Here is a 24,995-nt window from a genome sequence, read left to right on the forward strand (position 1 = left end):
ACACACACACAAAGACCGCCCGTGTAGCCTTAACAGACTGTTGGGCCAAGTGCTGTTAGCGAACACCTATGAAGGCCGGAACAGCGCAAGAGGGGTTTGGGATGGCCGTCGTCAAGCCCCTCCGCCTTTGTCTCCCTCGTTGCGATGTTTTTACACATCGCAATAGGTGCACAATTGAGGTCGAGTCGACCTAGGGGAGGCCCAGAACCGGCTTAGGTAATCGTCAGTGTTGATGGCATACACATTTATATGCTTACACGCTAAGTCCTCGTTAAGTAGATGCGTTCCTGAAAAGTGACGCGTCAAGCGATAAACCTGGAAAGTGAAAACAGTTTCCTCGCTAATAATGTCATGACGATCGAGTTTGGCGAGAGACGATGGACTACGCACACCGCGTGCGGTGAGACGGCGGGACCAGTAACTGGGGGTACGCAGTCGCGTTACCGTATCATTCCGCGTACCGTATCGCTCAGCCGTGCAGCTCAAGCAAGTAATCCGTCGTCGAACGGGGTGCGCGTTCCGTGATATATCGGGGTGCGCGTTCCGCGTTGAAACGGGGTGCACGTTCCACGTTATAACGGACAGGAACCTGATGACGGACGCTTGTGTGTTGCGCCCGAAACGTCGTGATTTATTTTATTTTATACCTACGCGACTTTACCGAAACAACCAAAGAGTATTGATTCCTGCGGTCACGAAAGTTTCAAATCAACATTTAATCTCATTGGTTCTCTCAAGCTAAGCGGGGGGGGCTGAGCCTGTTTAGTGCGAGGATGGGTGACCACCACCACTACTACTACCAGGGCTTGCCAGGTGTTGTAGGCGTGGCGCTGCGGGGGTGCGGTCAAGGAGATGGCGGTGCTGAGTGTGCCCAGGTTGATGCTTGGGGGGTTTTCTCCGGCTTCCTCCCACAAGGATGCCAATCAAACGCACGTTCACGGAATGGGCGGAATAACCCCATTCAGGACCCTCGGTGAAAGTGTCATGAGACTCGATGAAGCTTTCCTCGGTAAAGGTCAACCGTTTTTATGAATATAAGAGGTGGCTAGGAGATGTTCACTGCCTCACCTGGTATACAGGAGGTTCGCGGGTTCGATCCCGATCCTGATCCTGATCCCTGCTGTATACATTAGTAGTTTGCGTCTCTCTCTATCTCATCATCACGGTGGCTAGGAGATGTTAACTACCTCGCCTGGTATGCAGGAGGACGTGGGTTCGATCCTGACCCTGACGCCTGCTGCTGTACATGTGTAGTGTTTCGAGTCTCTCTCCACGTGGTCGTGTGGATGTTTCTCCGGGTCCGCCGGTTTTTCCCTTCGCATTTAGAACTCAACACGCGTTTAGAGTGCTTGGCTGCTCTGGATTTCCTCATGCCAAGGCACTTCGTTGAGCTATTACTTGTGGCCAGATCGCTTCTGAAAAAAGACCTATACAGCTCAGTGGGGTCTTACCTAGTTAAAATAAAAAAAACATACTTAGTTTGGTTTCGTTAGTACATGTGAACTCAGAAGCCAGGTAAACACACACCTGTCACCTGACCCACCTGGCACAGGTGGTTGAGAGAAGTCTGCCTCCGCAGGATCTGAGAAAACCTCCGGGCCACTGCAAGGGAAAGGATTCACATCCAAGGTGAGGCTCCTCTCGGCTTCACGGCGCCACGCGGGGAGACAACTGGCGCGGCGCGTGACGGCGGTGGAACGGAGTGACGCTTTGAGCCCGAAGCGCGGAGTACATCCCCCTGATTGAGGTGCCTGAATTGGACCCTCGGCTAGCTGTGGGGCCACACGTTAGACACGGACAAAGACCCCCCCCCACCCCCCCCCCCAGTATAGCCTTCAATAGATTTTTGGGGCAAGTGAAAACGAGCTTTGTGGCTCATCGGATTCCTCGAGCGTAAATAAATATTCAGATTCTGAAGTGCTGTTAGCGAGCACCTACGAAGGCCGGCACTGCATACGAGGGGATGGGTGGACAGCACCACGCCCGGCCGCCTTTTTGGCACACCGGATCCAGAGTGTGCTTGTGTCAAACTAACTCTGCTGAAATGTTTAATTTGTCATATCCAGAAAGTCCGTGTGGCTGACGGGATGTATAAAAAAAATATAGATGTATAAACTTGTATCGTTGATTAACGGGGCCAGACAGGCACGCGGAGGAGACGTATCGTCCGCCCATTAGTTATTGTGTCACCGCAGTGCAGAGGCCATCGCAGCCGACACCGCCGATGGCATCGGACGGGAAGGCCTCAAGGTCCCTCAAGGTCCCTCAAGGTCCCTCAAGATCCCTCAAGGTCCCTCATGGTCCAGCAGCGGCGCGCACCGCCCGCCTCGATCACCCGAACATCGGCACCTTCATCATCATTGTCATCGTCGTCATTATCGTCGTCATCATCGTCGTCGTCATCATCGTCTTTATCGTCGTCGTCGTTATTGTCATCGTCACTATCATTGTCGTCATAATCGTCATCGTTGTTATCGTCGTCATCATTGTCATCGTTGTCATTATCGTCGTCATTATCATCGTCGTCGTCATCATCGTCTTTATCGTCGTCGTCGTTATTGTCATCGTCACTATCATTGTCGTCATAATCGTCATCGTTGTTATCGTCGTCATCATTGTCATCGTCGTCATTATCGTCGTCATTATCATCGTCGTCGTCATCATCGTCTTTATCATCGTCGTCGTTATTGTCATCATCACTATCATTGTCGTCATAATCGTCATCGTTGTTATCATCGTCGTCGTCATCATTGTCATCGTCGTCATAATCGTCGTCGTCATCATCGTCATCGTGGCCGCCGCCCCCGAGTCGGACGCACGTTCGAACTTGACGACGCACAGGTTCTCCGGCAGGTCGTCCAGCGCCACGCGGAGCCACTCGTCCAGCTGCTTCGCGAACTTGCGGATCACCTGGGTGAGACTGGGCACACGCACGCGCGTGCATTCACACACACACACACGTACACACACACGTACACACACACATACACACACACGCGTACACACACACACGCGTACACACACACACACGCGTACACACACGCGTACACACACACGCGTACACACACACACGCGTACACACACACACACGCGTACACACACGCGTACACACACGCACGTATACACACACACGCGTACACACACACACACACGTACACACACACATACACACACACGCGTACACACACACACGCGTACACACACACACACGCGTACACACACGCGTACACACACACACACACGTATACACACACACGCGTACACACATACACAAAGATAAAGACAAAGATCCCCCGTATAGCCTTAACAGACTGTAGGGGCAAGTGCTGTTAGCGAGCACCGTACGCACACACGTACACACACGTACACACACGCGCACACACACACGCATACAAACACACACGCGCACACGTACACACGAAAACAAAGGTCCCCCGTGTTAGCCTTAAACAAGATCGTTGGGGGCAAGTGCCGTTAGCGAGCAGCACCGACGAAGGCCGGCACGGCGCACGAGGAGACACGCGACTTTCCACTTCAATCATTCCCCATGATCCTTTCTTTTGTGGTACACCCCCCCCCCCGCCAATCAACCAATCAACTCCCTCCCTTTCACCTCCACTGCTCCCCCCACCGCCCCCCCCCCGCCAATCAACCAATAAACTCCCTCTCTTTCACCTCCACTGCTCCCCCACCGCCCCCCCCCCTACCTGTCTGGAAGAGCTTGTAGCACCGTGGGCATGAGCACGCCCGAGATGGCCTTGTAGAGGATCGAGTCACACACCCCCACGATGTTTGCCACGGCCGGGGAGCCGAGCACGGGCAGCATGTGGGGGGGCATGCCCTGCCAGAAGTGCAGCAGGAAGCTCTGCACCTGGGGGGGGGGGGGGGCAGTGGGGTCACGCGAGGTCATCGCCGTCAGGGGGAAGGTCGTGGCTCTTCGTCGACGTCATTCTCGTCGTCGTCGTTGGCGCGATCTTGGCCACTGCTGCGCGAAGGCCGTCTTCACTCCATCATCGTACTGCCATCGTCGTCGTCATCAATCCACGATCATCAAACCACCGTCATCAATCTGCCAACATCAGTCTGTCATCAATCCGCCGTCAACTGTTACAATACAACCGCTATTATCTTCATCAACCTGCCATCATCATCATCATCATTAATCCACCATCATCGTCAACATCATCATCAATCCACCACCATCAATCCACCACCATCAATCCACCACCATCAATCCACCAGCAGCAATCCACCAGCGTTCTCGTCGTCGTCATCATCATCAGCCACGAATCATCATCCGCGCGCGATGGGACTGTGAGAGGTCCACGAGGCCGGTCGGTTGTGATCCGAACAAGCAGAGTCACGAGGAGCGAAGGCCTCGCTCGGCAGCAGCCGCAGCGCCACGGCCGGAGGAATCGCGCGCACACCGCGGCGCGCAAGAAGGCCGGGGCAGACGTCGGAAGGCGGACCGTGGAGGAGACGACGGAAATGAAGAAGAGGAGGAGGAAGAGTCCGTGCTCTCACCTCGTCGAAGTTGGCCCGGATCACGGTGTCGAGTATCCTCTGGCAGTGCGTGCGGTACATCATGATGAAGGTGGACACCTGCCCGACGCGGGGACGGGATGCCCCACACGGATCATTGGAGGCCCGGCTCGGTGCTTACGCACGCATCCTGCTACAGCTGCTACTGATGCTGCTACAGCTGCTTCTGATGCTGCAACAGCTGCTACTGATGCTGGAACAGCTGCTCCTGATGCTGGAACAGCTAATGCTGCTTCTGATGCTGCAACAGCTGCTCCTGATGCTGCTACAGCTGCTACTCCTGATGCTGCTTCTGATGCTGCAACAGCTGCTACTGATGCTGCTACAGCTGCTCCTGATGCTGCTTCTGATGCTGCAACAGCTGCTAATGATGTAGCTACTGATGCTGCTATAGCTGCTGCTACTGATGCTGCTACTGATGCTGCTACTGATGCTGCTACAGCTGCTGATGCTGCTACTGCTGATGCCGTTACTGAAACTGCTGCTCATCCAATCCACTCACCCGCTCGCCCGCTCGCTCATTCAACTCCCCAATCCTTCCCGCGATGTAACATTGATCCAAACACTCCCACACGCACAAAGACAAAGCTCCCCCGCATGTCCTGGACAGACTGTTGTGGCGATTTCTGTTAAGGAACACCCATGAAGGCCGGCACGGTACACGAGGGGACGGTGATGTTCACACACCGAACCAGGTACTCATTTCAGGTTCAGCCGACATATGGGAAGCCCGGGACCGGTTCAGATAATCGTCAACTGGTGTTGGTCGTGAGCGGGAATCGAACTCGGGACGCCGGCTTCGTAGTGCTGCGCGCTAACCGCTACACACACACACGCGCGCACACACACGTGCACACGCGCGTACCCATACACACGTGCACACGCGTGTTACCCACACATGTGCACACGCGCGTGTACACGTGCGCGTATCCACACACACGCGCGCGCACACACACGTGCAACACGTGCACACACACACGTGCACCACGCGTGTGCGCGCGCGTACCCACACACACGCGCGCGCACACACACACGTGGAAGCGCATACACACGCGCGCGCACACACGTGCACACGCGCCTACCCACACACACGCGCGCGCACACACACACACGTGCAACACGCACACACACACGCGCGCACACACACGTGCACCAAGTGCACACACCCACGTGCATCACGCGTGCAACACGCGCACACACACGTGCACCACACGTGCACACGCGCGTACCCACACACACGCGCGCGCGCACACACACGTGCAACACGCGCGTACCCACACACGCGCGCGCGCACACACACACGCGCGCGCCACGCGCACACACACACGTGCATCACGCGTGCAACACGCGTGCGCACACACGTACGTACACGTGCACCACGTGCACACGCCCAGGTGCAACACGCGCGCGCACCTTCTCTGCGGGGATGCCAGTCGGCAGCGTGAGCTCCTTGACGCTGGGGAAGTCGGGCAGGAGGGTGCCGAGCTTGGAGCGCGGCGAGTAGGCGACCGCCTGCTTGGGCGCCTCCTTCTTGGCCGTGTCGCCCAGCCCCGCGGCGCCCTTCTTCGAGTACATGACGTCGTAGTAGGCCGAAGACTCCTTCACGGCGATCCCGTAGTAGTGGTACCTGCGGCGTGAGTGCGTGAGTGTGCGCGTGAGTGAATGCGTGTGTGTGAGTGTGTGTGCGTGTGTGTGTGCGTGAGTGGGTGCGTGAGTGGGTGCGTGTGTGTGTGTGCGTGAGTGCGTGTGTGCGTGAATGCATGAATGTGTACGTGTGTGTGCGTGAGTGTGTACGTGAATGCGTGAGTGGGTACGTGAGTGGGTGAGTGTGTGCGTGAGTGGGTGAATGCGTGCGTGAGTGCGTGTGTGTGTACGTGAGTGCGTGTGAGTGTGTGTGTACGTGAATGCACGAGTGTGTGCGTGCACGTAAGTGTGAGTGAGTGTGCGCGTGAATGAGTGTGCGTGAGTGGGGAGCGGTAGTGTAGCGGTTAGTACACTGCGCTACGAACCTGCCAACCCAGTGACGATTATCTGACCCGGTGCTGGGCCTCCCCTGGGTCGACTCAGCCTAAAATCATTACCTGGTGTGAGCTTTCCGATTCAAATATTTTAGTTGGGGGGGGGGGGAGGGGCTTTCTGAGTTCCAAGTCGATTCTGTGTAATCAAGGTGAGAACTCGAGATGGCAGAGTCTCACGTGCGAGAGTGAGTGACACACGGGTCGCCAGAAACAAATAAACATCAAGCACAGCGATGAAGCGAGCAGAAGTCGGTGCAAAAAAAAATACAAAAACAACTTCCCGTGTCAACGTGAGAAATGGAGGGGGGAAACAACACTGCACGCTTATAAGTCGTCGCCAGATGTTTCGCTGGTTATCTTGACGTTCTCAAATTGTAAATGTTGCGGATTTACTCTCTCCGGCACACCGGTGTGCCGAAGCGGTCGCTAAATTGCCACGTTTTGTTTTACGTGACAACATCAGACCCCCCCCCCTCAAATATGACGTCACAAAGCTCTGCCCCCCCCCCAAGAAAAAATAAAACATGCTTCAAATCGCTTTAAACTATTGTCATTGAAGTGCGTATTTAATGTGGCGCTGCACTCTGATGTTGTAAGAGGTAACATTTATTAAACGTCTATTTAATTAAGTAGAACGCGTTGTCTATATTTATTTAAAGTTGCGCATTTTGATGCGACGTCACATTTCTCAAACCCCCCCCCCTCGTCACACATCGTCACAAATGTCTGACCCCCCCCCCCCCCAGGTGCGTGACGTCATTTATGGACGTTCCCTTTGACGACGACGCCGTAAGAGAAGAGGAGGACGAAGGAGGAGGAGAACGCGAGGGGTTATAGTCGAGGCGACGACTCACTTTGACTGTCCCCGCGTGCCCAGCCGTCGAGTGGTGAGCTGTGGGAACTGCTGGCGAATGATCTGCGGAGTGAAGGGAACACGCAACGTGCTCACGATCAGCCGGGCGCTCTGAGACCGGGGTTGGTGGAACGCACGAAGAGATCGTGGGGGTGTTTTTTGTTTGTTTGTTTTTTCTTTTCGTGGAACGTACAGGGATCGGAGTTTGTGAATCAGCAGGGGATTGAGGGTTGGCCGACCATGGAGAGATGAGAGTTGATGGATGGTGAAGAGATTGAGGTGGGCAGATCATGGACACTCTTAAGCGGTTGTGCTTTCGCTAAGTTGTCCCCACCTGAAGAAGGGCGCTTGTGTTTCGCTCGAAACGTCGTGATTTAATTTATTTTAATTTTTTTACCTACGTGGCTTTACCGAAAAAAACAAAGAGTATGAATCCTTGCAGTCACGAAAACTTCACATGTAGAATTAGATCATGGAAAGATGAGAGCTGGTGGATGGTGAAGAAATTGGGGTGGGCAGATCATGGAGAGATGAGATTTGGTGCATCATGGGAAACATCAGAATGGGTGGATTAGGAAGTGGTCGAGGTTTGGCGGATCATGTAAACATCAGAGTTGGTGGATAATGAAAAGATCGTGGTTAATTAGGATGATGACTATATTGTTGATGACAACGATGATGACGTTGATGACGACGACGACGACGATGGCCACAATTACAACGATGACGGTGACGATGACGATGATGACGATGATGATGACGGCCACAATTACAACGATGACGGTGACGATGACGACGACGATGACGATGATTATGATGGTGATGACGGCCACAATTACAACGATGACCGTGATGATGACGACGATGATGACGATGGTGATGACGGCCACAATTACAACGATGACGGTGACGATGACGACGACGATGATGATGATGATGGTGGCCACAATTACAACGATGACGGTGACGATGACGATGACGATGATGACGGCCACAATTACAACGATGACCGTGATGATGACGACGATGATGACGATGATGATGGTGATGACGGCGACAATTACAACGATGACCGTGATGATGACGATGACGATGGTGTTGACGGCCACAATTACCATGATGACAGTGATGATGACGATGATGACGACGATGACGATGACGACGATGATGACGATGATGATAATGACGGCCACAATTACAACGGTGACGGTGACGATGACGACGACGACGGCCACAATTACAACGACAATGTCGACGACGCTGATGTGTCCACCTTGCCGAAACTGGCGGCGTTGACGGGCTGCGTGTCGTTCTTCTCGCAGAAGTCGAGGTAGTGCATGTAGAGCGCGCTGCGTGGGATGCACACTCCCTCGGCGATCTCATAGTTGTCCTCCAGCCTGGCACAGCACAAAGACAAAGACCCCCCCCCGCACCGTATAGCCTCAATAGACTGTTGGGGCAAGAGCTGTTTTTGCGAGTAGTACCTATGAGGGTGGGAACGGCACACGAAGAGGGGGGTGGGTGGCCAGCACCACCCCTGCCCGGCTTTGCCCATTGGATGATGTTTACACATCGCACCAAGTACGTTTTAAAGGCTGAGTCGCCCTAGGGGAGTCCCAGGACCAGTTCGGATAATTGTCACCGGTGTTGGCCGTGAGCGGGAATCGAACTCGGGTCGTCAGGTTTGTAGCGCAGCGCACAGATATGCAACCACACAGACGCATATCCACACCGTCAAACAGAAACAACCACACAGACGCATATCCACACCGTCAAACAGAAACAACCACACAGACGCATAACCACACCACACAGAAACACATCCACGTTGTAATTCCCTGGTTTCCTCTCTTTTCCCAAGCTCGTATAATAACCATGTTCATTAATATAAAATAAAAAAACACGTGTTCACATTGGTAGGGCCGCTTGTTGCTGGTCGCTTTCCATTCAGGGGCCTTTGCTCAGCAACTTTGTTTAGGGAAAAAAAACCATCTAAATCAAAACCACCCCTATATGCTTGCTTATGTTCACGAGATGCACAAATTGATACATCAATGAATCGCGCCATGCCCGTTGGCTAATTGCAAACAGCGAATTGTAAAGGGATAAACACGTGGCGTGATGGTGAGTGGCCAGACAGCGTAGCCTTCTTATGAGAATTAATTCGTGGGGGGATGCGAAGGGAGCGACGTGGGGGGGGGGGGGTGTAAACGATGGGTGGGCTCAAGTGCACACACACAACACCCCCTTTGCTCTGAAGTGGCCAGGTGGGTCCCCAGGGTCAGATAAACGCAGAGTCGGCGCCGCTGGGAGCCTGGGTTCGAATCTTCGCTGCGGCGGCTCAACCGCGGTGATGAGTCGGGGTTCTCAAGTGCAGAGAGTTGATGGTATCAGCCCGGTCGCCAACAATGCCATCGTAGAAACCCCTATTGTTACAAATAGATAGACGTCTTGCATAGACTCATTGGAGATTAAACCTGATTCTCATTTGCTGTGAGTTTTACGGTCTAAATAATATTATGTTTTAGGCAAAATTGCAATTTTGAGAATTAAAGAGACGAACATTTCCCTGCAGGAGGGTTCGTGGGGAGAGAGTTCAGCGGTCGATACGTGTGGCGATAACAACACCCCAACGTCATTTTTAAAAGGGATATCTGACCACCGGTGTGTTTGAGAGTAAATCTACTCCCTGCTGTTCCAACTCCCAGAGTGAATCCACTCTGCAACACACCGGTGGGCTGAAGCTGTCACTAATTGGCGCGCGTTGTTTACGTGACAACCCTTGCCGGCCGTGTCGGGTGGTGGAGGGTTACGGCACATTTATACTTAACCCAAAAAAACCTTCATGATGAATATTCATAACAATTACGCAAAAAGGAAAATAATTGCCAGCCCCTTTTCGTGAGCCAGTTAGTCAATCGGCAGGCTTGCCTGGGGCCGGGGTAGCATGTGGCTACCCTCATTTCTTCCGAGACGTCTGACCGGCAGTGGAAGAATAGGCCAAAACACCCTCCTTAGACGGTCGCTCTCTCGAGCTCCCTCTGTCGTGGAGGCCCATCCGCCAGCGGGGTCGTGAGCAACAAAATTGCAGGGCTGCGCCTGTCTAACTTGCAGCCCTTTGCCAATCCACTGCTGGATGAAAACCTCACGATGCCGTGTCGGTCATGGCGGGTGGGGTGGGGGGGGGGGTGTTTGACTATACTTCACCACCCTGGTCAGTATTCGCAAATATCGAGCAACTCCGAATGGCGTGCGAGGAGGCAGTGTGGCACGCACCACCGCCGTTGTCTCCCCGGTAACGTGGCACTCACCTACCGCGCAAAGCTACAGATACGCACAGCGCTCTCGCTACTGATGTTAGCCGTGACCGGCGATCGAATCCACAGGTGGACGCGCAGGTTGCGTTGCGCATTGCGCTAAGCACCACACCACGATCACTTCCCAATACAAATCCAATAGCCGCCGTTCGCGACTAAGTGACGGTGACGTCACCGCGGCGCCTGTGCCAGGCTAGGTGCACTTTGAGGCCGCTTGAAGTGTCCAAGGCTCCGCTGCTGATAGGAGGTCTCGGGACAGACCCAGCAGGTGCCACGGGTTGGCTGACTGAGATGACCGGTAGATGCACCACCAGCTGTACCCCCATATTGTGCCAGGCTAGGTGCAGGAGGAGGTCTCGGGACAGACCCAGCAGGTGCCACGGGTCTGCTGACTGAGATGACCGGTAGATGCACCACCAGCTGTACCCCCTACTGTGCCAGGCTAGGTGCAGGAGGAGGTCTCGGGACAGACCCAGCAGGTGCCACGGGTTGGCCATCTGAGATGACCGGTAGTTGCACCACCAGCTGTACCCCCTACTGTGCCAGGCTAGGTGCAGGAGGATGTCACGGGACAGATCCAGCAGGTGCCGTGGGTTGGCTGACTGAGATGACCGGTAGATGCACCACCAGCTTGTACCCCCCTACTGTGCCAGGCTAGGTGCAGGAGGAGGTCTCGGGACAGACCCAGCAGGTGCCACGGGTCTGCTGACTGAGATGACCGGTAGATGCACCACCAGCTGTGCCCGCTACTGTGCCAGGCTAGGTGCAGGAGGAGGTCTCGGGACAGACCCAGCAGGTGCCATGGGTCGGCTGACTGAGATGACCAGTAGATGCACCACCAGATGTGCCCGCTACTGTGCCAACTCCCACACAGATACACACACACGCACATATATAAAGACAAAGATGCCCCGTATAGCCTCTTGACAGACTGTTAGGGCAGGTGCTCTCGGCGCGCACCTATGAACGCAGCCGCCGTGCGATGCGAGTTTCGCCCGAGTCGGGGGGGGTGCACCCTCGGTGAGTCACGTGACCCCCCTGGGTTGGAGGGGGGTTAAGAAATAAAGAGCCCGCCACCCTCATTTAATTGGCATCCTCCAATTAAGCTCGTTACGTGCTCACGACAAAAGGGCCACGAAGGAAGGGGACGAGGCGCAGGGGGGTGGGGGGGGCGCGTTCGTCATCTGCGCGGTGGAAGAGGAGCGCAGAAAGCTATGCGAACGATGCAGGCGGCCACCGGTCCTCATCAACAGCCACCCATTCATTCACGCCACGTCATTGTGTGTGTGCGCGTGTCTCCGTCTCGACGTGTGTGTGTCTGTCTGTCTGTGTGCGTGTGTGTGTGGGTGGGGAGCGGTAGTGTAGCGGTTAGCGCGCTGCGCTCCGAACTCGGCGACACGGGTTCGGTTCCCGCTCACGGCCAACACCAGTGACGATTATCTGAACCGGTCCCGGGCCTCCCGTAGGTCGACTGAGCCTCAAATGATTACCTGGTGCGGTGTGTAAATATCGCCACTAGGGAGACAAAGGCGGTCGATCGTGGTGCTGGCCACCCACCCCTCGTGTACCGTTCCGGCCTTCATAGGTGCTCGCTAACAGCACTTGCCTCTACAGTCTGTTAAGACTATACGGGAGATCTTTGTTATCTTTGTTATCTTTGTTATCTTTGTTATCTCTGTGTGTTTCTGTGTGTCTCTGTGTGTGCGTGGTGTTGACAAGCCGTGCTCCCTCTCGTGTGCTGTTCCGGCCTTCACAGGTGCTGCTCGCAAACAGCACTTGCCCCAACGGTCTGTTGAGGCTATACGGGGGATATTTGTCTTTGTGCGTGGTGTGGGGAGCGGTAGCGTTATTGCGGCGTCCCAAGTTCGATTCCTGGGCATCCCCTAGGTCGACTCAGCCTCAAATGTGTATTGGCCACCCATCCCGTTGTGTGCCGTACCGGCCTTCATAGGTGCTGCTCGCTAACAGCACTTGCCCAACAGCAGTCTGTTGAGGCCATACGGGGTGTCCTTCTATGTGGGGAGCGGTAGTGTCGTGGTTATCGCGTTACGCTACGAACTCGGCCACCCCGCTCACGGCCAACACCGCTGACGATGATCTGAACCCTGTCCTGGGCCCTCCCCGAGGTCGACTCGGCCTCAAATGAGTGCCTGGTGCGGTGTGTAGTAAACATCGGGACTGAGGAGTGAAAGCCGGCCAGGTGTAATGTTGACTACCCCCCCACCCCCTCGTGTCCCGTATGTGCACTCTTGTTCCAGGCTAGGTGCACTTTGCGATTCACTTTCACAACACCACCGCCACCGCCACCACCACGACCACGGTCCACCACCGCCAAACCTACCCCCTCGTGCGCAGACTGCTGGAGCAAGTGCTGTCAGCGAGTAGCACCTATGAAGGCCGGAACGGCACACGAGAGGGTGGGTGGCCAGCACCACGCCCGGCCGCCTTTGTCTCCCCAGTGGGGCTGCCGACCTCGGAGAGACCCCATGACCGGTTCAGATAATCGTCGTTGGTGTTGGCCGGGAGCGGGAATCGAACTCGGGTCGCCGGATTCGCTGACCGCTACACTACCGCTCTCCACGATCGCCAACACCCGATACATTAATCGACCATCATTACCCCTACCCTAAACAACAACAACAAACAAACAATAACGACAACAATGACCTGCCCTACCAAAATAAAAAAAACTAGGACAAACCTCATCACCAGGCACGCAGGGATCTTTTTTGTTTTTGAAACCGAGCGAGCGACAAAGCGCACACACAGACGAGAGATATGAGTACTCTTAGTTCTTTCGGTAAAGTCACGTAGGTAAAAAATGAAATTAAAATTAATTAAAAAAATAAAAAATAATCAAATCACGACGTTTCGGAGGCAACACAAGCTTCCGTCTTCAGGTGAAACTGTCACAGCAAAATATCTGTATCAAGTGACAGTTTCACCTGAAGACGGAAACTTGTGTTGCCTCCGAAACGTCGTGATTTTTTATTTTTTTACCTTTTATTTTTATTAATTTTAATTTCATTTTTTACCTGCGTGACTTTACCGAAAGAACTAAGAGTATGAATCCTTGCAGTCACGAAAGCTTCAAATCTAGAATGAGAGATATGAGACCTGTGCGGGGTGGGGGGGTGGGGAGGGAGCGGAGGGAGCGGTTTTGGGTTTTGGCGAAGCGGCCACGAGCGGCGCGTGCTTCCAGGGGACAACACCACGACGCCGCCGTCGGAGTTGGGGTGGGGTGCCTGGTGGTGGTGGTAGGGGTGGGGGGGGGGGCTTCATTCCTGACACTAAAACGCCGCTGTGGCTCTGAGAGTCCTCAACATTCACCCCGCCGCGACAAATGAGAGACCGCGGCAAAACAATCGCCCCTTCGCAATAGGCCAAGTGGCTCCATCTCCCTCCGTCCTCCCTCCATCATCCTCCTACTCCTAGTCCCCTTACTCCCGTCTGGGCCCTCTTAACTCCTTGAGGCAAGCCACCTGCCAGCCACCATGCATCGATCTCCCCTTCGGAAGTCGGGTCGGCTGGCGAGAGGCGCTAATTTGATGGCGAGGTGCAATCTCGTCTGCTGTTGCTGCGGGAGGGAGGCGAGACGAGACAGAGGGAAACCCGGACCGGTTCAATGATTCCTCACCCCTCCCCCCCTCTCTCTCTCTCTTCTACAGCCCGACTTTCTCACCTCTTCCTACCGACTCGTCACCTAGCTCCCCCCCCCCCCCCTACTGCTCATCCGAACGCCCGCGTTCATTCCCAAGTCGCCCACCGTGACCCCTCCTGCCCGCTGCCGATACCCATCCCATCAATTGACTTCTTCTGAACAGGGCCAATCGCTTTGCCTCTTTCTACCCACCTGGGTTCGCCGGTTACTTTGTGTTTTTTTCTTCCTGCAGAGCGCTCGCTAACAGCACTTGCCCCGACAGTCCGTTAAGGCGATACGGGGTTGGGGGTGGGGGAGTCTTTGTATTTGTCTTCGTAGTGTGGGCTGCGTTGGCTGGTCCAGCCACCGCATGGCCTGACACGAAGGGGATGAACGGGCGCGGCACGGGCTGTGAGAAGAGATGGAGCTGATGCGGTTCGGGCGCATGTGAAGCTGGGTGGACTTCACATTCTTGGTTCTTTCGGTAAAGTCACGTCGAAGGGAAATAATAAAATAATAAAAATAAAACATAATAAAATAAAATTCTCACGACGTTTCGGCCACAACACAAGCAGCCGTCCTCAGGTGAAGAAACAGAGCTGTCGGAAAGACAGCATCCCAATGGCAGCACTGTTTCTTCACCTGAGGACGGCTGCTTGCGTTGTGGCCGAAACGTCGTGAGAATTTTATCTTATTATGTTTTATTTTTATTATTTTATTATTTCCCTTCTACCTGACTTTACCGAAAGAACCAAGAAGATGAATCCCTGCAGTCACGAAATAAGCTTTAAATCGAAACTGAGTGGACTTGTGGCCACCAACGCTGTCAGGATCGCGCCTTCTCGGTGCGATGAATCAATCCGAATTCGCGGTGGGAGGGGGGGGGGCTGTCACTATTTGTGATCTCCATTGTCCCTGTTCTTTCCCCGTCCCGTTTAGTATTTGTGGGGGTTTTTATTTAAATTCGGAGGTACTCACCACTGCAGGGTAGCGGGAGTGGAGTGCGGCTTGGAGGCGCGGCTGTTGTCCTTCTCGTCATCTGAGAGACGGTGGCGAGACAAAGACGGGGGGGGGGGGGGGGGGAGATTGTGACACACGCGCAGTCATCACGGAGATGGACATCAACATTTAAAAAAAACGGGACGTCGAGAGAGAGAGACGAACACACGTAGAGGACGAGGCAAAACACGGAGAAACAGGGTCACACACAAAGACACAGACACACACACAACAACGGGGAGGGACACACACTCACCGACAGAGATGCGGATAGACATGGAGAGATGGAGGCATGCAGACCCACAAAGACACACTGACACAGAAACAGACTGCGAGACACACAGACACACACATACAGAGAGAGACAGCCAGACACAAAGTTGCGCATGTGCATAGACACACAGGGACATATACATAAGTATACATAGACAAACACAAAGACACACACACGAATCAGCGTAGAGGTCTACAGTCACACTGAGTGAGGGTGCTCAGGCGCTAATCTTTGTGTGTGTGGTGGCCTGGGTGGCGTGCGTGTGAGCGACTTTGTGGGTGGCGTGTGCGTGTGTGTTAGTGAGTTCTCGTGTGTTTGTGTGTGTTAGTGAGTTCATGTGTGTGTGTGTTACTGTGTGTGTGTGTTAGTGAGTGCATGTGTGTGTTAGTGAGTTAGTGAGTGTGTGTTAGTGAGTTCGTGTGTGTGTGTTAGTGAGTTCATGTGTGTGTTACTGTGTGTGTGTGTGTGTGTTAGTGAGTTAGTGTGTGTGTTAGTGAGTTCGTGTGTGTGTGTTACTGTGTGTGTTACTGTGTGTGTGTTAGTGAGTGTGTGTGTGTGTGTTAGTGAGTTCATGTGTGTGTGTTACTGTGTGTGTGTTATTGAGTTCGTGTGTGTGTGTGTTAGCGAGTTTGTGAGTGTGTGTTAGTGAGTTAGTGTGTGTGTGTTACTGTGCGTGTGTTACTGTGTGTTAGTGAGTGTCTGTTACTGAGTTCGCGTGTGTGTGTGTTACTGAGTGCGTGTGTGTGTTTTTAGTGAGTGTGTGTGTGTGTTTTAGTGATTAGTGTGTGTTAGTGAGTGTGTGTGTTAGTGAGTTAGTGTGTGTGTGTTAGTGATTAGTGTGTGTGTTAGTGAGTTCATGTGCGTGTGTTACTGAGTTCGTGTGTGTGTTACTGAGTGCGTGTGTACGTGCGTGTGTATATGGGGAGCGGTGGTGTAGTGGTTAGCGCGCTGCGTGACGAACCCGGCGACCCGGGTTCGATTCCCGCTCACGGTCAACACCAGTGACGATTATCTGAACGGGGCCTTCCCTAGGTTGACTCAGCCTAAAATTAGTACCTGGGGAGATAAAGGCGGCCGGGCGTGCTCCTGGACACTCACACCGTCCCGACCTTCGGAGGTGCTCGCTTACAGCACTTGCCTCAGCAGTCTGTCTAGGCTATACGGGGGATCTTTGTCTTTATGTGAAGGAGGCGAATATCTGAAACCAGTCCAGGACCTCCTACCGAATGTCCACTCAGACGTAGACACATTCAGATACGTCTTTATCTTTGTTTGCACTTCAAGGGGAGCGGTGGCGCTGTGGTTTTGCGCGATGTTTCTACAAACCCAGTCGCCCGAGTTCCAACCCGGTCACGTGTTTTACATTGCGTGTCGTTCGTGTGTCTGTACGTAGTTGACCTGTGGTGAAGTTGGCGCAGTAGGGGGGCACAGGTGGTGCATGGGGCCAGTCATCTCAGTCAGTCGACCCGTGGCACCTGCTGGGTCTGCCCCGTGACCTCCTCCTGCCGGCGGGCGTTCGACACTTCACGTGTCCTCAACGTGCACCTAGCCTGGCACAAGCGCCGTGGTGGCGTCGTCACCGCCACTTCGTGGCGAATGGCGGTTGTTGTTGTTGTGTTGAACTTTGCTTGCGTATAAACCCGCACTGACCAGCGTCATGAAGTATGGTCAAACAATGGTCGTGTGCGTGTGTGCGTATGTACGTGTGGTGCATCTGACAGCCATCTCAGTCAGTCAACCCATGGCACCTGAGTCTGTCCGGTGACACCTTCTGCCAGCGGGCGTTCGACACTTCACGTGGTCTTAAAGTGCACATAGCCTGGCACAAACGACGCGGTGACGTCAACGCCACTTAGTGGCGGTTGTTTGTTTGTTGTTGTTGTTGTTGTTGTTTGTGCGCGCACTCACGCTCCTCCTCGTTGGAGAGGGACCCGAGGGGGCTGTGCTCGGGGGGGTACCTCCCCTTGCCCTCGCTCTCGCTCAGACACCGCTCGATCCAGCTCTCTGGCGCGTGCAGAGACAGAGACACAGAGAGTCAGAGAGACAGAGAGACAGACAGAGAGACAAGGAGACAGACAGAGAGAGACAGAGAGACAGACAGAGAGAGACAGAGAGAGACAGAGAGACAGGGAGACAGACAGAGAGACAGAGAGACAGACAGAGAGACAGACAGAGAGACATAGAGAGAGAGAGAGACAGAGAGACAGGGAGACAGACAGAGAGACATAGAGACAGACAGAGAGAGAGACAGAGAGACAGACAGAGAGAGACAGACAGACAGAGAGAGAGACAGAGAGACAGACAGAGAGACAGACAGACAGAGAAACAGACAGAGAAACAGACAGACACAGACACAGACAGAGAGACAGACAGAGAGACAGACAGAGACACAGACAGAGAGAGAGACAGAGAGAGAGACAGACAGACAGACAGAGAGACAGACAGAGAGACAGACAGACAGAGAGACAGACAGAGAGAGACAGACACAGACAGAGAGACAGACAGACAGAGAGACAGACAGACAGAGAAACAGACAGAGAGACAGACAGAGAGACAGAGAGACAGACAGACAGAGAGACAGACAGAGAGACAGACAGAGAGAGACACAGACAGAGAGAGAGAGAGACTGGACAGGGCACAATCAACTCAAGTGGAACACTCTTTGCAAGGTAGGAAATGTCGCACGTGATCAGAACAAGTTTTACTGGCTGGCTGGCTGTCTGGCTGGAGGGAGGGACGGACAGGTCAGTTACGTCCAAAGGACTTAAAATACAATAAATAAGCAGGCGATTGTGCCTCCTTCCTATAAATGTCCCTCCATATGAACAATGCTGCAATAATACAGGGTGCTTCAAAAACATGTTAACACTTCGGAGAATTTGCAACAATAAACACAAGAAGTGTCGTGCCTCCGGGCTCTGTTGACCACTTGGAGAAGATTCCAGGCACGCGTTGACAATGATGGCGAACAAGTGGAGACTTTTTGACTATTTGAAGCAAGTTTGTTGCATGTTGGGAAGTATGCTAAACACTTCGAACAGACACACACATATTGACAAATTTCCCTTTTTAAATCCTTTATATTAAGTTCGCTTGCTTGCTTAGGACCGTGCAAATCTTTCGGTCGTTTTTTAACCCACTTCCCGTGATCCAATCGAGCTGACATTTTCCACACAGACTCGTTGTGCGTGACAATTAATGTTCGTGAAAGTTTTTTTCCAAAATTGTGCACTTTTTAGGACAAAAATATTATTTTTAATTACAAATTGCTTAATAGTGCAATGCAATCATCTGACCCATTAGGTGGCAGCCATCTCAAGCCAGAGGACGAGAGGACTCTAGCCGCCACGCATATAAAGGATTTATAGTGAAAAACTTAGTTTTTACGGGTTATACTTATTATATATATAAATGGCCGCGGAAGCGTGCCTACATTTCCGCCACCGACGCACCACATCCAGCCTACACGCCACTGTGACTCTTTCTCTTCGTGTGCCACACATTTAAGTCTACCAACGACTCGTAAAATATTCAGTGAGAAATGAAGCCCCCTGGAGTCAATTTTCTTTTTTAAATCCCCCGAAAAGGGAACTTAAGATTTAGTTTCGTAACGTCGTCAACCCGGAGCCGTTCTCTGCCTCCAGGTCGTACACTGCTTACTGCGAATGTCGCAGACAGAGTGCCTCTATGCGGTGGTAAGCGTGGGATGGAACACATCTCGGTGGGAAACACTCAAGCGATGGGAGAACAATTTTATTAATTCCTATGGCAGGGGGCCGGTACATTTCGTAGGATAACCAGAATGGACCTCCTTCCAAAATAGTACTGATTTTAACTACCCCGGGTAGATGATAAGCGAATTGACCACCTCATCGAAATTTGAACTCGCGCCTCTCCGAAACAAATAGCAATGAATTAAAAACAAGTGAGAACAATAACATTTAATATCAAATATAAACTTCATATAAAGTACGGGGCTTGGGTCGCTTTCTATCGACTTTTGCGTCACACTCCGCGCGAGGCGAATTACTCGGTCCACAAGCTCAAAACCACGTGACACTTGAGGCTGGGCTCCTGCCCACGTGACTGCCACCAATGGACGTCAGCGCCGTCATATTGACGGCCCAGAATTCGAAACGGCCCCTTTCAGAATGCGTCTCGTCATGAGTGTACACGCCCGTGACTAGATCTGAGACGATATAGTCAGCGTTCTAGACTTTCTGTAGCACCATGGGTCGTGTAGCATCAGTCAAAGCACTCGTCGTGTTTAACGCTGGCGATGGTGACGCGTATCGCACCCCGTGACTTTTCACCGCTCGATGATTAATATTCGAATACTTAAGGGTCGAAACGAGCGAGTCAAAAAAAGTCGAAAATAATAAGCAGACATTATGTCTCACGTATCTATCTCTCCACATAAAACATATACTGGTATTAATTCAAAAGCAGAATAATTATACTGGAGGAATCCGATAAGCTTTCAAACTCTTTTTCACAGATGTCCATTGGAACGGGTCAGAAAGTTGCAACAGCAAACAATCCAAAAACACGAGAGCAGTGGAAAGTATAGAAAAGGTAAACAGATCACTTTTAAATATACAAATAAAACTAAACAATGTTTATCTCATCAGGTAGAGCCCACTGAGCTAAACGCTTCTTTTTCAGAAGCGACCTGGCCACAAATGATAGCTCAATGAAGTTGGCGTATCACGTGGACATTTATAGCAGCGAAATAATCTAAATGTATTGTCTTCTGGGAGTGCGTAATATCAGCAGCATTGGCTCAGTGCAAAGCAAAACTCTGGACTGGTTTCGACATTAGGTGTCTCATCAGCAGTGTCAGGATTGTTGGAATCAATTCTGGTGAACTGATGAATGTTTTTTTCTACGATAGAGATCCCATTTCGACGCAAAATTATACACTACATAATGTAATACAATAGTAAAATGGTAACGTTATTTATATACTCGGCAAGGACGCTAATGATTATTTTGAGATATGTAAAACAGTAGACTTTGTAAAATTCACGTATGCTGTCTGTAACGAGCTCACGTACACCATTTTACAGGTTTTTTTTGTAGAAAAAAATAGCATTAATTAATACATATTTTGGTATTTAAACTGATCATTAATATTGCACTACAACATTGCATTATGAATACGCTTACTTGTACACAACGGACACCTCGAACAATAATCTCGTAATGATAATTACATGATAATTATAGCAATGATCTGGCTGACGTCACACGGTGGCTATTGTAAACAACGAGTGCACACGTGAGACGGGAGAAAGAAAACGATCCGGACGATGAATAAACACGACGATGAACAATTTGAAGGAATGCATTTGGTGATGATTTTGCGTTGGCAGCGGTGGACAAGTACAATTTAACAACAACAAAAACTGTAACGCGTTCGTCAATAATGCTCACTGTGTGTGGCTTCAAAATGGAAAAAAATACCTAGGTGACATTTTGGTGATGGTCCTTCATCATCGCTTTTATCCAATAGGAAACGTTTCAGCCAATGGCTCTTCGTCGATTTTTTTTACGTGTTATGAAGCACGGTATTTGACTGAAAGGTCGTCTTTTGTGTATTTTATTTTAATTGTAAGGCCACAGTGTTATATCCCCACCACATTTAGACTCAACATGCGTTTAGAGTATTTGGCGGGGATACATTTCCACGTGGTAAGCTACTCCGTTGAGCTATCATTTGCGACCAGGTCGCTACTGAAAAAGAGCTATTTAGCTCAGTAGTGGGCCTTAGCTGGTAAAAAAAAAATAGATTCATAGTTTTTGATTCATCAGGTGAATGTGATGACGTCACGTTTTGGCAAGGATATCCCCAACGATTGTGACGTCACTTCCGCCCGCTTAAACGGCCGCGGCCGGTGTGTACGGCGGCCATTACGAGGCGAGCGTTTGTCGTGGTAACATTTAATCGCATTCTTTTGTTTTTACTCATGACGTATTCAAACTATGAGTCGGTTAAGTAGATACCTATAGTTACTTTGTGTTTATTGTGTGTTATATTTAAATATTTTAGATTTAGTTACCGTATCATCGAGCAGACCGAGGCTAATTCTGAGGCACTTCCAGAAATATTAAAAAGCTCGAACTTTTGCCGAAATAAACACATTTAAGTGTAACGAAAAATGTTTTAGCCGGTTTTGTTCTAGCCTTGTGTCAGTGTTTCATCTGACCTTTAACGTTGTTGGTATTTTTTTTGTTTGTGTGTCTACCAGTTACTCAGACGTGGGTGATTTGGGTTAGAAATGGTGTGAGTTTAGAGGTTTGCACTATATTTTTTAAAGGTATGTTTACTTAAAAAAATAAAATAAACTGCTTAATTAAAACTATGAATAGAGCATATTGAATTGTGGAACGGTGGGTTCACTGTCCTGCACTGCCCAAGAGGTAGACGGAGAAGCAACTCTTGAGAAAGATTTTAAAATAAAATGTTATTTTATTCGTGACTTTACCGAAAGAACCAAAGAGTGTGGATTCCTGCAGTCACAAAAGCTTCAAATCAAGAAAGATTTTAAAATAATTCTTTGAAAATAGGATCGATGTTGAAAAATATAAATGATAAAATTGGCTGTATCACAATTATGAGACCCAAGGCAGGTAAGAGGCCTCTTTCATGAGAACATTTTGCACGTTAGGCAAATACATTAATAAATAGTAAGAGACAATAATTGCTAAGTTGACAATTTGCCTAGGTATTGCACGTATTAAAGGTCCATGTGGTGGAATGTGAAGTTATTTAAGAAGCTATTTGAGTGAAGCATTTTACATCTCGGGGAATGTTCTTTTTTTAATGTTGTAATTGGTAGGTGAAATCAGTTGAAATATAACAGATGTAGATAACGTATCAGATCATAATACGACACATACATTAGGCAATTCGATTTCACATGTTGGCATATTATGAACGAGGCAATTCATTTGCCATTTAATGATGCCAGTGTATCATATACTCAATCAGGCCACGGTTCAACCCAAGAAGCATGTCCATTAACCCCAAGAAAACATATCCGTGCTTAGCAAAGGCAGGTGAGCGAATAGCGCTCTTCCTACATGGAGTCTGAGATGAAAATTCAGATTCATCGTAGGTACCGCACGCACCTCTGTACAGTATATGTGAGATTGCAGATTAAGAGCCACATTTAGAGGTCTCCTATGCAAGATCTAGAAAGTTATAAAAATCCAGCAACCTATTGAGGATAACTGCCACGTGGAAACTCCTCGTAAGGATGCATTGGATGTTTTTTTTTATGTCGGCTGCAAATGTTTTACTTGTGTGTATGTATGACTCAACCTCAAGTTACATGCCATGAAGCATCGTGCTAATTATTGAAAACAGTACCGCAGATATGATTTCTGATTGCCATATATTTTGTCACTTCTAATTGTAAGAAAACAGTTAAGCAGCATAATATTGAAAGTAAACTCGAGGTTATTGCTTTGAGGAAAGACATGGAGAAACTACAATTAAAATGAATAAATATTAACATATGTTTACCTTTTTTTCTAATCGATTTAAAAACTTAGAATACACGCGCAACCTCCTTGGGGCAGTGGAATTACCACGAAGAAATCATTGGGATGTTGAGGACTGATAACCATACTGGTTTAACGACGCTGTTGGTCTGACATTTCTGTTAATTGCTCGAACTTTTTCGGTAAAAAAAAACCCTGAATACAACGCATCTGGCAATCGTCTCAATTTTTCAAGCATGAACATTTCAGGTTTTTACTCTCGAATTTGAGATGTCTCTTCGTTGACTGAAGCGTTTCAGGGTTTTCAGGTCAATTGCCCGGATCGTTTATGGAGTGTTCCTATTGTTGTACGAACAGTCCTCGACTTACGAATGGGTTCGGTTCCCTAACCCCATTCGTAAGTCAAAATATTCGTAAGTCGACGACTATCTTACATATAGACGATTATGACTGGAAGGCTGATATAAATTCTACTCACGTTTTAGGAGGACTAGCCACATCGAACCTCGATAATCACAACTTAGTGATGTGAATTCTAATGATATTCTAGAAGGGCTAGAAAGTTGAAATTTGGCACGGACAGCTTATAAATACAAAACTCAGAAAACGAACATCGAACTAAAAAAACCTGCAGGGCGCGTGCGTTGCTTGATCCAACTTATCAGGCAGACTCAGCCGAAAGTCGTACTAAGTCTCGCGCTCAACGCTTGCACGCATACGAGCCCCGCCAGTGTTACGCCATAGCTGATAGAAAGTGGTGGTGGGGGCCCGTGACACGTGGTTCCAACGTGGTTCCAACGTGGTTCTAACGTGGTTCCAAAGTGGTTCCAACGTGCGTAAAGTGCCTCAATCTTCCAGCACCCTCTCCCTTTTTCCTTCGCCTCTCCTCGCCCGCCCCCTCCTCTCAACCCCCCCACCACCTCCCCATGCCCCTCACTGCCCCCCCCTCCACCGTCAACAGCCCTCTCGGGCGTAAGACGGAGGGGAGTGTTCATTGTTGAGAAAAGGTCGCCCCTTTTGTGAGCAGCCGCGTTCGCGGCCAAACCTCTCCCAACAACACACGCAGACACCAAAGACAAAGATCCCCCGTATAGCCTTAACCGACTGGTGGGGCAAGTGCTGTTAGCGAGCACCCTATGAAGGCCGGCACGGCACGCGAGGGGTGTGGGTGGCCGGCACCACGCCCGGCCGCCTTTGTCTCCCCGGCGGCGATGTTTACACACCGCACCAGGTACTCGTTTGAGGCTGAGTCGACCTAGGGGAGGATCAGTTTAAATATTCGCCACTGGTGTTGGCCGTGAGCGGTAATCGAACTCTGGTCGCCACACACTGACGCGCACACACAGACTCGTACACACACAAACCTCGCACAGGGTCATGCACTCACGGAAACTCAAAGCAACAAGAAGCTCTTTCAGAACTCGTGTGCGTACAACAGCTCACGCAAGTCACGTAAACTCAAGGACAAAACAATACAAAGATCCCCCGTATAGCCTTCACAGACTGGCGGGGAAAGTGCTGTGAGCAACGACGAATTTGGTGGCAAGAACCATGCCCGGCCACCTTTGTCTCCCTCGTGTCGTCGCTTACATACCGTACCAGGTACGTACTCATTTAAGGCGGAGTTTACCTAGGGGAGGCCCACGAGCGGGAATAAAACGCGTAGTTGCAGTGTGCAAACTGCTCTCCCCATACACAAACTTGTCTTGCACACGTACAAACAAACTCCGACACATCAGTGCACACAAATGAACGCACACAACACACGCACACAACACACGCCCACAACACACACACAACACAAACAACACACAAACAACACACCAACCACACACACACACAA

General features: G+C 50.9%; 1 protein-coding gene across 1 annotated transcript in view; it reads right to left on the reverse strand.

Annotated features, from left to right (window-relative positions):
* Positions 1-24,995, reverse strand: part of RFX4 (regulatory factor X4) — a 65,389-nt gene that overhangs the window by 25,200 nt on the left and 15,194 nt on the right. Inside the window, exons 2-10 of the mRNA XM_078859181.1 lie at positions 17,552-17,647; positions 15,349-15,409; positions 8,687-8,810; positions 7,415-7,476; positions 5,956-6,169; positions 4,525-4,602; positions 3,708-3,871; positions 2,820-2,920; positions 1,544-1,602 (exon numbers count right to left, since the gene is read on the reverse strand). Of these exons, the coding sequence (XP_078715307.1) occupies positions 1,544-1,602; positions 2,820-2,920; positions 3,708-3,871; positions 4,525-4,602; positions 5,956-6,169; positions 7,415-7,476; positions 8,687-8,810; positions 15,349-15,409; positions 17,552-17,647 (959 nt within the window). The remainder of the gene's footprint in view (positions 1-1,543; positions 1,603-2,819; positions 2,921-3,707; positions 3,872-4,524; positions 4,603-5,955; positions 6,170-7,414; positions 7,477-8,686; positions 8,811-15,348; positions 15,410-17,551; positions 17,648-24,995) is intronic.

The sequence above is a fragment of the Lampetra fluviatilis genome, chromosome 8, assembly GCF_964198595.1.
Source record: "Lampetra fluviatilis chromosome 8, kcLamFluv1.1, whole genome shotgun sequence".
NCBI classification, from domain to species: Eukaryota; Metazoa; Chordata; class Hyperoartia; order Petromyzontiformes; family Petromyzontidae; genus Lampetra; species Lampetra fluviatilis.